General features: G+C 45.4%; 1 protein-coding gene across 1 annotated transcript in view; it reads left to right on the forward strand.

The window, feature by feature from the left end:
• Window positions 1-12,693, forward strand: part of LOC126537952 (uncharacterized) — a 163,814-nt gene that overhangs the window by 77,956 nt on the left and 73,165 nt on the right. Inside the window, exons 12-13 of the mRNA XM_055073772.2 lie at window positions 2,666-2,812; window positions 3,298-3,620. Coding sequence (XP_054929747.2) covers window positions 2,666-2,812; window positions 3,298-3,620 — 470 coding nt within the window. The remainder of the gene's footprint in view (window positions 1-2,665; window positions 2,813-3,297; window positions 3,621-12,693) is intronic.

The following is a 12,693-nucleotide window of genomic DNA, read 5'->3' on the forward strand; positions in this document are numbered from 1 at the left end:
GTTTGCACACTTAATTAATAATTTTTGCGCTCAAGCTTGCATGGGCGAAATGGATCGCGTCTAAGACGGTGGCAACAGGGTCTAAAGCGAGGCTTAGTACGGATCCGTGATAAATAGCGTAAAGACGTGTGTTGTAAATAATACTTAGCAACGTCAACTGCCAAACGCGCCGTTTAGAGGCTTAGAGTGAATGAGGAATTCTGAATAGGTTGCTGGGCGCAAGTAAATATCACTTTTTGTTTTGTCTGCTTTCCGGTACATGGACTTCTTCGACAGTATCTTCCCGATGCCGCTTTATATCGAAGACAGTGGGTTGTCACTGCATTCAATTTATTAGAAATGTTGGTGCACAGCCCTTAGGCACCCGTTCCTGCGTTAAGCGTCAGAGTGCCTCGGCGTCCCTCGTAACCGAACGAACGAGCGCAGCGAAGGATCGGAGCACAGTCCTGCCAGGTGCTCGTGTGTGTTTTTAGCGCTGTTTAACATGAACGAAACAGCGAACATGGAGCCCAGCGGGTGATGAAAGACGGCGATAGCGAAGACAGCGCGAGTATTTAAGCGGAGGAGAAAACTGCAGCGAAACCACGAGGCCAAAATCGGAGGAGGAGAGTATGGCGAAAGCGTGAGAAAAAGAGCGTAAGTGCCGTGCAAGGCGGGTTCTGCGGCGACGATGGACACGAGATGGCGCCAGAGTGGCGCGTGTCGGACATATGAAAACAGAGCGCTGCATGAGCGGATGTCTGTCTACGGCGGCGAGTGTGAATCGCGCCCACGCGTCACCCACGCGCTGCCTCTCACGATCTCCCGATTATCGAGGCAGTCGCGCAGCACTTCGCTCCGTTTGCAACGTGCTACACGAGACATATTCTCTGCGCCAACCAATATACTGCGAAATGAAAACAAGCGTACAGCTAGGCTCAAGTTCCGCGTTAGGGAGTATTGTAATGGTCGGTGATCTTTTTCACGACTTAGCGGACGTGAATGGAGCTTAGAAACCATCCCTACCGACTAAAACAAATATAGCGCTCAGTGTATTCGTAAAGTGTACAGCTACCTGTATTATGCAACAAGAAGCATATCCAAGAAAATTTTTGTCCAAGACGTAAAAGTGCCCATGAATTGCAAGGTGCAAGGAAATTACCCATTATTTCAGGCCATTAACCATAATTAGGAAGACAGGGTAAATTAGAGATTTGGATAACCTACCATTTGGAATTTTAATGCGAACTGTTATTTGCGAACTTCAGGCTGCTCATCTATCTATCTATCTATCTATCTATCTATCTATCTATCTATCTATCTATCTATCTATCTATCTATCTATCTATCTATCTATCTATCTATCTATCTATCTATCTATCTATCTATCTATCTATCTATCTATCTATCTATCTATCTATCTATCTATCTATCTATCTCATCACCTATGTCTTGGTGCTCTGAGGATCGTTCCGTTTACTTGGTATCTACCAAAATTGGCGTAGTATGACAGGAGTGTACAGCAAACATAAATAGTTGGTCATGCCACGAATGTTATGATATGTGCGCCATGTAGGCCATGAAACAGCCGCCTAGGTCTTGGTGCTCTCACGAAGGTTTCATTCGTGAGAGCACGAAAGAAAATAGAGTGGAGATTCTCCATTCTTTTTTCTTGACTAGTACAAATGCAATTTGAAGATTTATATGCTCAGACCAATATTAAGCTTTCGTGAAAATCCAAATGGAAGATCTTTTAAATGTCTATGGTGTATTTAGTTTTAGTTATCTTGCGATGAACTGTTGAACTACTTTCCTATGGCTGCTGCCTTTTACGAAGAGTATGGCTTTCACAATCACTGGCTCCCTGACGCTGAGTTGTTCAAGCGGGAGGAAACAGTTTATACGATTGCTCACGTCGAAGCCACTTCACAGTGAGGCCAGTCTGGTGCAGCAGTTATGAGAATTCTCTACCCATATTCAACAGCAAATGTTGTTGCTGAATTATTTCCAGCAAGGAGAAAGTTACTTCTGAATTTCAAGAGCTAAGTAAATCACAATTACCACAAACGCGCGCGAAGACTGTCGCGCATCTTACATACAATAGTGAACTTCACATTCACGATAAATCTTTTACACTGTCACGGCTGTAATTACCTTGATGAAGGAAGCCATCACTAACCTGATTCTAAAGTTTCACAACGGAATTGGTAAATAGATAAGTACACTCAGACTTGGGTGTCCCCTTACTACGTTGGTATAGCACCCAGAAAGTGAAAAAAAAAGACAAGCCAATAAAGCATCTTAGCTGGCGGATGAGAAGACATTAAACAAAAATCCAAGCAGGTGATAAAGTTATTAGGCTGGACAACTTTTCTGAAGGATGAAATGGGTCAGTTCTGAATCCCTTCTGGCCAGTGAGGTTACTCAACTGTGAGAATCGATAATTTTTTCCATGTGCGCGCAAATGCAATTCCGTGAACTGCTACACAAACGCTTAAGTGCAATTATTTCGGTTTTGCCATGTTTATTGTGTGGTCTCTAGGATATCGCAATTAAGTTACTCGATCTTCTGTTGTGTTACAACGCACGTGCAATTACCAATTTTCAAATTAATCTCTTGTTTTCAAACAAAACTGCGCGTTATTATTATGCGCGGATTTGGTTCTGCCATTTTGCTCCCTTGCAGGTAGTTGGTCACGAGATTATGCATGGTTACGACGTAAGTGGGACCATGTACGACGCTTCCGGGACGCAGCGTCAATGGGCAACTCCTGAGTTCCTGGCGAATTACACAGAGAAGGCTCTCTGCTTGCGGCAATCTCACAAAGCTGCCGTGAGTTTATGCTTCATCACTTTGCTGACAAACTTTGCGGGCTATTGAAAGGCGCTCCCGGTAAGCAAGGCATTGTGCATAGACAACTAATCTGTTGAGGTTGGGCAAGTTTGGAAGCGGCAATAATAGCGACACAAAAGCCAAGCAGCGTAGAGAAATGCTATGCCACAGTCAACAGTAGCCAACAGTTACTCCTGCAGTTCTCCGTGCCGGGAACGGGACCACTTGACACGCGAAGGCATTCCGCGCGTTCTGCGGTAGAAACGTGCAAGCAGTAAAGCGTGGAGTTGACGGCCTTTTCAAGCCAGAGCGCGAGCGTGAAGTTTAGTACCGGCGCAACGTCCGGCATGTCATCTAGAAAAATAAGGAGTTCCTCTTGAAGGTATCAAATACGGATAAAGCACTTCGAGCTCCATGCGTGCAACTCTCTGCCCACATGTATTCGTGCCAGCTTCCTGATCAGTGCCTTTCAACAACCTTCGCAGAAGAAAATGAAAGCCCGGCAGGATGTGCTTGACGACACCCTCGACTCGGAAAACCTCGCTGACTTCGCGGGTGCCGCGATCGCGCACGCAGCCTATGCTTCGTTGCCCGCCCTCCAGCGGAATCTGAAGCTTCCGAGCCTCAACCTGACCGCCGAGCAGCTCTTCTTCATCGGCCACTGCGCCAAGTGGTGCGAGAGCATGCAGGTCACTTCAGCGCGCTATGCCCCCGGCCGTTCCCGCTGCATTGTGCCACTGTTGAACATGGTCGAGTTCTCAGACGCGTTCGGGTGTGCGCCAGGGACTCCCATGAATCCGGCCAAGAAGTGCGTGTTCTGGTTGTGACCGCCGTGCGTGGCCCTTGTGTAGTTTAACGTTCGACCACCATTGGGCCTTCATTGTCAGTGACATTGACGTTTAACTTTTTGGTGAGAACAACCGAAGTAGAGCCATACAAAAGACGTTCCTTGCTTCTTTGTTGTGTCGTACTGAGGCCTAATATTAGTGTGCGATCGTAGTGTGTGCGGTAATTAATTGTCGCGACGTGCATTAGTGAAATCGTTGTTTGAAACTGAACACGCTCAATGCGCAAGGTATAATTTTTGAACAGAAGCTTTATTGGCTGATCACTACATATCCTAATTCGTCGGATCCAAGTACTTTAATAACAGCTAATTCTTTCTTCGCTTAAGCTTTAGCTCCATCGCAGTGTTGCTGCATTTCCACTTACCATGGATACTGTATGTTTGTACTCCATATTTCTTTGTCATTATTACAATCCGCACTATTCAATGTGCTCCGTGATTGTCTCACCATTCGGAATACTTTACAGAACGTTTCTTCTGCGAACTGCACTCTATTGCGCTCCAGGAGAATTACTCTAAGATTATGTTCCTACCATAGACTAAGGATGCTTATCTGCAGTGGCCTGGCCTTCTACCGTCGTGTGGAAGAGAGCTTGAAGGTTAAGTATATGGTACCTGGGTGTTCATATCGATATTAGCAGTAACGCAATCAAAGTTATGCGCCGAAACCACAATCAGACGGGCATTTTGTACCCTGATCTTAGTTTATGTAAGTAGTAGCTCTACCAACTTGCGCAAGAACCATTCATCTTTTTTGTTTACGTGTGTGCTTTATTGTATAATGTTTGATAATGTATAATATTCCCACTCCTGCTGTAGCCCTGTATTGGACTGCAGTATATGCAACAAACTAAATAAAGAACAGCGCCGAGAAAATTCACTTGCCCTTGATTCCGTTTTGTATTAATATGCACATGAAAGAATCGTGCCTAAATAGGCTGACGTTGTAGGGATTAATGCTGCTCATCAACGCCTCAACTACAAAAAAGCATGTGGGCGAGAACGGCCACCTAATTACTTGCTCATTTCTTGCTTCAGAATTTATTGTCCTTTTACATTACCTTAGAATAGAAAAGTAAGAAGTCCAGCTTAGGTCATCTTCATAGTCCGCTTTCTTGTTTTTTGTCGCGGGCCACGAATATTCGGGTCCACGAGACATACATGCGCAGACTCATCGACGTGTCCTAGACGTAGCGATGTAAGGTATGTCGCCGTTGCCGAATGATAGACTACTCAGTACAGCGGCACCCTCCTCATGTGAAGCAACATGATCCGATGTAGGACAAGAGCGCAATGTTGGACCCTTCTCGTTCTGTCAGTCCGTATTTTAAGTAGTGCTCAAAACAAAACTACAGCACCTGTACAGTGAACGAGAGCAGCGCCAGGGTGTCATCATCGTTCCGGCGCTGTGCTCGGGAAATTCCGGCCAGAATGCTCCGGTTTTCGTAAAGGCGAGGCGGAACTTCTCTTAAATATTTAGTTCTTAGTTGTAGGCTGTGCACCACAGTGGGAAAATTTCGGTGATTTTAGAGCAAGCTTATTGCTTTCGAGAAGCTCTTTTGCGTTCTATCAAATTCAGTGAACAACATAAGTTTTCTACAGCTGCCCTAGAAGGCGCCGCACATCACCGTTTTTAGACAATTCTGCTTGAAAGATAGCGTCCTATTGTTGCCGGGGGTAAGTCACGCGCGTCCACGCACCTTCACTTATAAGTCTCGAGACATTGCGGTTTGGTACATATAAATGCCCACAAAGGATAAAAGAACCTTTCGAAGGCAAGATCTGTACATACTGTAGCAGAGTGGAGGCAAGTTTTTCTGCCAACACATTTTCTAAAATATCCACTGTAGTCGACATCATGCATTACAGAAACCACAAAACCTGTTTGGGAGAATTTTCTACGCAGTGTTGTCCTGGTTCCTTTCACTTTCAATTCCATTGTTATTGTAATTTCTCTCATATTTTCATGTAGTAACACTTCTTTCATTGTATAAGCAGCGAGGTATTAGGAAGAAGCAGTTGAGCGAGTTACTTGCAGCCCCCGCTGTAGCAAAATGAAAGCCACCTGCCTAAGCAAGTTTAGCTGCCGCCGCTTGTGTTTATTGCAGCGTCAATCATTTGAAATGCCTAAGCATTTATACGCCCACCCAATGAGGAAAGCCATCCGTTCTTCCGTCCGTCCGTCACGTAAGGCAATCGCTTTCAAGATAGGCCCCACAGCAGCCAGCGAATTGACCTTCGTGCTGCCTCTCGCTTCGACGCGAACTAAGCCGCCGCGTCATACGCAGCAGTCACCGCCTGAGTGTGGCTGTTCACGGTTGACAATGGTTCACATTGAGAAGAGGCAGCCGCTTCAACCCCGTGTACGTTTGAGGTCTTCTAAACGTGACACTGTTTAATTACGTCACGTACTCATTGGCCAGTGCGCATCTTCCGCGAAGCAGCGGTAACATACAAATGCACCTTCATTTAACATTAGTGCACATTGCCTCTTCTTCGTCGACTGATGTTGGTCTAGTTAATTGTGAAGCGGAGAAGCGTACGCTTCTCCGCTTCACAATTATTTAGCGGTGTTTGTCGCAACTGAAGCACACACAGCGCCAGATGACGACGGAAGAGCAGGTGATTAGTAGCCAGTGCTTACGCATCATTGAGATAACCCCCTCCCTTCCCCCAGGAGCTTCTGCGCGCAAAAGTTCTTGTCAAATATAATTTGCAAAGTGTGGAAAAATGTTTGCAAACATGCAAAATGTCGGTCCACGAGTGCAAAGCGGCACATAATTCACGAAATGCAAGGTATCATAGGCGTCGCCTGGAGGAGGGGGTGGAGCACAAAGGGCACGCGAACCTTTCTCCTCCTCACCGCAGAATTTATCCGAATCAGGAAGGATATGTTTCGGGAGGTCGGACAACGCTCGCTGCTCAGTCCAACCTCTCCCCCCCCCCCCCCCCGCCTATCAAGTGGGTCCCCCCTGCCCTGAAAATAAATTCTTGGCAACGCCACTACGAGGTATACTTGCACAATACTGGCAAAAGTGACTGTGCTTTATTTATAATTCCATAACGCAGAGTAACGTGCGCCGCGTCTAAACGCCACATTTTCCCATGTGGTAGGTAAGAACTTTGCTTGTTGTACCCATAGAAGACTGTCGACACGTACACTCGGTGGAGTTGGTGTGCAAGTTGTCCACTGTAGTGGACAATCTCTATCTTGTGAAATGAAGATGTGAAATAACAGAAAAACCCTTCTTGGCTTTTTCAAGATACGCATTAATAGAAACGTAAAGATAACCACAGTTTGTGTGTGCAATTTTTCTTATGCACATAAAGGTTTGTGTTCCTGTAATATATATATATATGATATTTTTGTAGGTCCGCAAGCCGCCTGACATAAGACCAGTAAAAGCAGCGCAGTCTCAGCTGGACAGCAATCGAGCGCGTACTATGCCGTTGTCTTCCTCTTCCACACTGTAGATCAATGGTGCTCCTCCATAAGGCCTACGTCGACGAAACACTACGATATTACCTTCCGATCCTGCACAAAATATCTCCCACAAGCAAGAGAAAACTCGAGGCAGCACGAAACAACTGCCTTCGCGTATGTCTTGGCCTTCCGAAGGGGTCGTCCCGGTCAGGGACTGTCGCAGAAGCTGGATGCCTGCCTCTGGAAGTGCTATGTTCGCAAGAGACACTCCGGATACACCTCCGCCACGTCATTCATACGAAGACTCACTTTTTAAAGGATATTTCCAGAACCCGTGCTACATCTAGCTTTGGGCAGGCCGTCGGAAGCATATCTATTTCGATTCCTGCTCAGGCGTCACAAATTATGCCGCGAAACATTTCACCATGGACACTGTCCCCACTGGAAATCGTGCCATATATACCTGGAATCAGTGCGAAAAAGAAAATGCCTCAGGCAGCGACTTATCAGATAGCTTTAGAATATATGCACAAAGCATACGCAGCCGCAACGCAAATTTTCACAGATGGCTCTACAACTCCACATCGTTCATCATGCGGACTTTTTGTAACCTCTACAGGGCAACGATTCTGGTTTCGTCTTGAGCGAGCGACATCATCTACTTCAGCGGAGCTATATGGCATTAAGGAGGCCCTTGTGTATGTACTTCGACAGCAGCCGCCAAAGACATGGGTGATTTCCACAGACTCAAAAGCAGCCCTACAAAGTATCTGGAACCGGCACAAGCGTTGCAATAATCAACCAGCAGCATTTGACATTGCTTATCTTCACCACAGGGCTAAGATTCCTGGGCATTGCATAAAGTTCCACTGGATACCTGGCCATGCCGGCATTTCGGGAAATGAAAGAGCGGACGAAGCCGCCAGAAATGGACTCCAATACCGCAAGTTCAAAAGAACACATTTTACAAAAGCCGATGCTTCAAACATGGCAAAAAAATATGCCTATCAAGAAAAAGACCGCATCTTGAATCTGCCGCTTCACCAAGATAACTTCCTACGTTACATTGACCCAGAAATGAGACCGAAAATTCCACGACCACTTCCTCGACACTTAGAGACATTGTACCATCGTCTTCGACTGAACGTGGCATACACAAACAATTATCTGTACCGCATAGGACTTACCACTAACCCATACTGTGATAACTGTCGCAACTTAGAGACAATTGAGCACATATTACTAGAATGCCCCGCGTACCGCGACGAGAGAAAATTTTTTGAGCACCAAATGGACATGATTTGCCACGAACCGTTAACGTTACCGAGCATCTTAGGTCCGATGCCCGGCCCTCCAAAACAGCGACGGGTTTTGGATTTATTGTTCAATTACTTGACAGAAATTGGTCAAATAGGAAAGCTTTAATAATTGCATCCTTCCTATACAAAAGCTTAAATTTACCCGCCATGTCACCTGTAAATATTAGTATCAGGTCCACTCGGACATTTCATATTTACTTTTATCCTTTTTTTCTCCAACTCTTTTCTGGAATCTTTTAATCCCATTCCCCATCCCTATACAGAGTAGCATGCCAGCAGTTATAAACGCGCCGGCAAAATTCTCTGTTTTTCCAATAAAGAGCCCCCCTCTCTCTCTCTCTCTCTCTCCACACTCGTGCGGTAACCTATAATCTTCAATGCAATCCCTCCCCGCGCAGAAAGGAGCCATTCTAGTGACTTAGAGAAAAACAGCATCGGTGGGTCAAAGCATTCTTGAAACTGTGCTACATTAACTATTCCGCGCCTTCTGCGACGGTGATGAGAACACCGCTCGAGCGGCTCGATGTCTGTTTTCGGGTGATGTTTGCTGCAGTACGAGGTAGGGGCCGTGATAGTTTGATAGAAATTTAATGGGTAGGCCGGGAGGAGTGACCAGGACCCGATGCCAAACAATCCTTCCACAGGAAGAGCGGGCACTAGGAGCGGATGCGTCATGTCGAGATTCTGCGGAACTCCGATGAGGCGCCTTGTGGCGTTGACACGTAGTGCATGAACGTACGTACTGGCTGACGAATCTGTACATGCCTCGCCAATAGTATCGGAGACGAAGACGCGAGTATGTTTTAAAGACGGCAGTGGGACCGCAATTGAGGTCATCGCGAAAAGCTGCCCATATGTGTGAGCGCAGATGCATATGTGTGAGCGCAGAGGACGGGAAATAACGTGGAACCTTCGATGGCCGTCGGCGAGGTAATTCCGTCGATACAACACATCTTGGCGGATGGCGAAGTGTTGTGCTTCACGAGGAACGGTGCATGAGAGAGACTCAGGTGAGCTGTCAGACAGGAAGTCCAGCAGTGAAGTGATGCAGGGATCTTTACGCTGCTCTGCTTCCTTGTCGTTGAAGAGCTGACAAGTACCGGGGCAAAGTCAGCAACAGGGTCAGAAGGCTGCGAAGTAAAGTCCGCAGGCCGCCTGACAGAATGAGTGAATAAACTTTTGATAGGTCCAGCAAAACACCATCAAACGCGCACCCAGCTAAACCCATGGCGGGGCCCACAGGTATAGCCTGTCGGCACGATCGCGGGTGCGCTTGAGGGCCAGGATTTGGTCTTCAAAGACGGGACTTCGCAGGAGCACGTCCCAGAAGACCGTCTTTTTTTTTCTCTCTCTTTTTTTTTACATGTGACTTTTTTGACGTATGTGGCTGTGGCTCGAACTTCTACGCTTAACACGTCAATTTTTATATAATTCAAGGTTGTACTTACAGATGCCATGGGCTAAATAAAGATCACGCATTTGTATCTGCATGTGTACGTCATTTTATTTTCACTACATATAATCATGGTAACCGCTGTCACTTACCTGAGAGTCATGTTTGTATATATTGTATCCTGAACACATCTGCATTTCATTGTTTGTGTTCCAAAATGCGTGTCATTGATAATCATTTATAATGCGCACTGATTATGATTCATGATGCGGAGTGTATGGTCTAGTCAGTGGAGATAGCGGGCCCTCTGCTCGTGATACGGTGCCTTTAAAGCTGTGTATGTGTTGTACATGCGTTACTGTACTCTCACGAAGGCTTGTCCACCAGCCGAAAACGTTAAATAAAGAAGTCTTCCAAAAAGTTCGTCCTCTCTTTCCTGCGTATGTTACGTCGGGTCCTGCGTGCTGAACTTTGAAGAAAACCCCTATATTTACCGCAATGGAGCTTGCAAAGACGACTTTCTGGAATTATCCGAAAACGGCCACTGCAACAGTGGTCATCGGCGATTCACAACTAAAGTACGTATACCAGTACTTTAGTCCACACCAGATGGGTACGCCTGCGTTCATAACGCATTCTGGCGCGCGTGTCGAGGACGTGCGCTCCCTGCTACACTTCGTACCTGACACAGCAAGGACTCTTGTACTGCATGTACTCCAAATAAAGTTCCCCATTGTTTCCCTTACCATCTCACTCGCGCCACTTCCCAAACCAATTCACCGCAGCCCTTTAAGGGCAAAAATTGTGAATAAAGACGCGTAAACAACAACCAGGAGCCTTATCATAGGCACACGGGTTGCAAGCCACTGTCGTCAAACGTCATGCGATTACCAGGGACTCACAGGTAACTTGGAACAGAGGTTGTGGGGCCCATATCTATCCCAACGAAGCGGGTGCCCGTGAGCACGCCACGTCTTCCGCTCATAAGACTAACGTTGACAGAGAGAACCTTGGCATATGGTGATAGTACCCGAACGAGGAGTTTGTTCGGAAAGTATTTTTTATTTGACATTATTTTTATTTAATGTACTCTCAGGCCATTGGAATTGGAGAGGAGAGTGGTTACAGGCATACAAATCAAGAAAAAATAGGAAATGATATACAAAGAATAGAAATATTGCAATAAAAAGTTAACAGGTGTGTCTACTGACACAATATTAGCTAAGGCGTTCTTGAAAAGCTGGTAAACTTTGATGGTGGCTGTCAGTGCGGGAAGGTGATTCCATTCTGCTGCTGTCCGAGGTATAAATGACTGAAAGAAAGCGTTAGTTCTGCAAAATGGGACACCGACATTATAAGCATGATCTAATCGCGATGATAGGTGACGCGGGGGAGCGATTAATTCACTACGCAAGTGTAGATGATGAAACATCTTATCGAACCGACAGATACGGAACGCTTTGCGACGTGAGGCTAGGGATGGTAGATTAAAGATCGATTTCATTGTAGATATGCTAGCGGTCCTGTTATAATTAAAAAGAATGAACCGAACCTAGTTATTTTGGACCATTTCTAGGGAATGCACTTGGTTTACATGATGAGGGTCTGAGATTCATGCAGCGTATTCTAGTTTCAGACGTATTAACGTTTTGCACAACAGCTGTTTCAGGGATGAGGGCGCTTTAGAAAAGTTGCGGCGGATGTAACCAAGCATGCGATTAGCATTGTTAAATATATATGTGATATATACAGACCAAGGGAGAGTGGAAGTGATATGTGTACCAAGGTACTTGTAGGAGCCTGCCGATTCTAAGAGGAGGCGATCTATGGAATAAGTGGGGATACTGTTGCAAGTTCTGGATACGCGAAGAGATTTACATTTTGTGATGTTAAGTTCCATTAGCCATGTTTTACACCACAATGAAAGAGCGCTCAGGTTAGACTGAAGAGCGGTTACATCGTCACTGCTTGTTATTTCTCGAAAAATTACGCAGTCATCCGCAAATAAATTGATATGAGAGGAAACAGAAGAAGGCAAATCGTTGATGCAAATTAGAAAAAGAGTCCCGAGGACGGAGCCTTGTGGGAGGGCGGAATGAACAGGGTTTGAGTGAGAGTTAAGATTATTAGCTGACGCGTATTGCGAATGGTTATTAAGGAAACACTCAATCCAAGCAAGAAGTTTGGGGTCCATGTTCATGAGCTGTACTTTGTGAAGTAGCAGTTTGTGACACACTTTATCAAAAGCTTTGGAATAGTCAAGGAAAATGCAATCTGCCATTGAACGAGTATCAAGAATTAGGTCTAGCTTATGTATGAAGGAAGCCAGCTGCGTTTCACAAGACTATGTTCTTCAAAAGCCATGCTGTGAACTTGAAAAAATGAGTGACTCAAGAAAGTTAGATATGTCTTAATATTTTGGATGGGATACTGGTTAGTGAAATAGGCCGATAATTGAGAGGATAATGCTTGTCATATAATTTATAAAGTGGAATCACCTTATTCACTTTCCAATCAAGGGACAGGTATCCTGTGTCAAGCGATTGTTGAAAAAGTTATCCTAGTAAAATAGACGAATAAACAACAGTGCTGTGCAAAAATTTCCCGGAAATTAGGTCATGTGGTTCAATTGTAATTGGAAGCATAGCCTGGTAATCATAACAGGGTGATGGGTGGGGAAACATTGCAGGTTACAGAAAAGTTTTGGGTAAATGTTTCATTCAGGACGGACGCAATATGATCACAGGTTATGGCATTCCCAGAGAAATCTACAAGAGTTATGGTGTCGTCATCTTTTTGGTTAATAACGCGCCAGAATTTCTTGGTATCATTTGTTAACATGGACGGTAGCGTATCACATAAAAAATTATTTCTGGCGCTTCTTAGCGCTGATACATA

The sequence above is a fragment of the Dermacentor andersoni genome, chromosome 3 (genome assembly GCF_023375885.2).
Source record: "Dermacentor andersoni chromosome 3, qqDerAnde1_hic_scaffold, whole genome shotgun sequence".
In the NCBI taxonomy this organism is placed as follows: Eukaryota; Metazoa; Arthropoda; class Arachnida; order Ixodida; family Ixodidae; genus Dermacentor; species Dermacentor andersoni.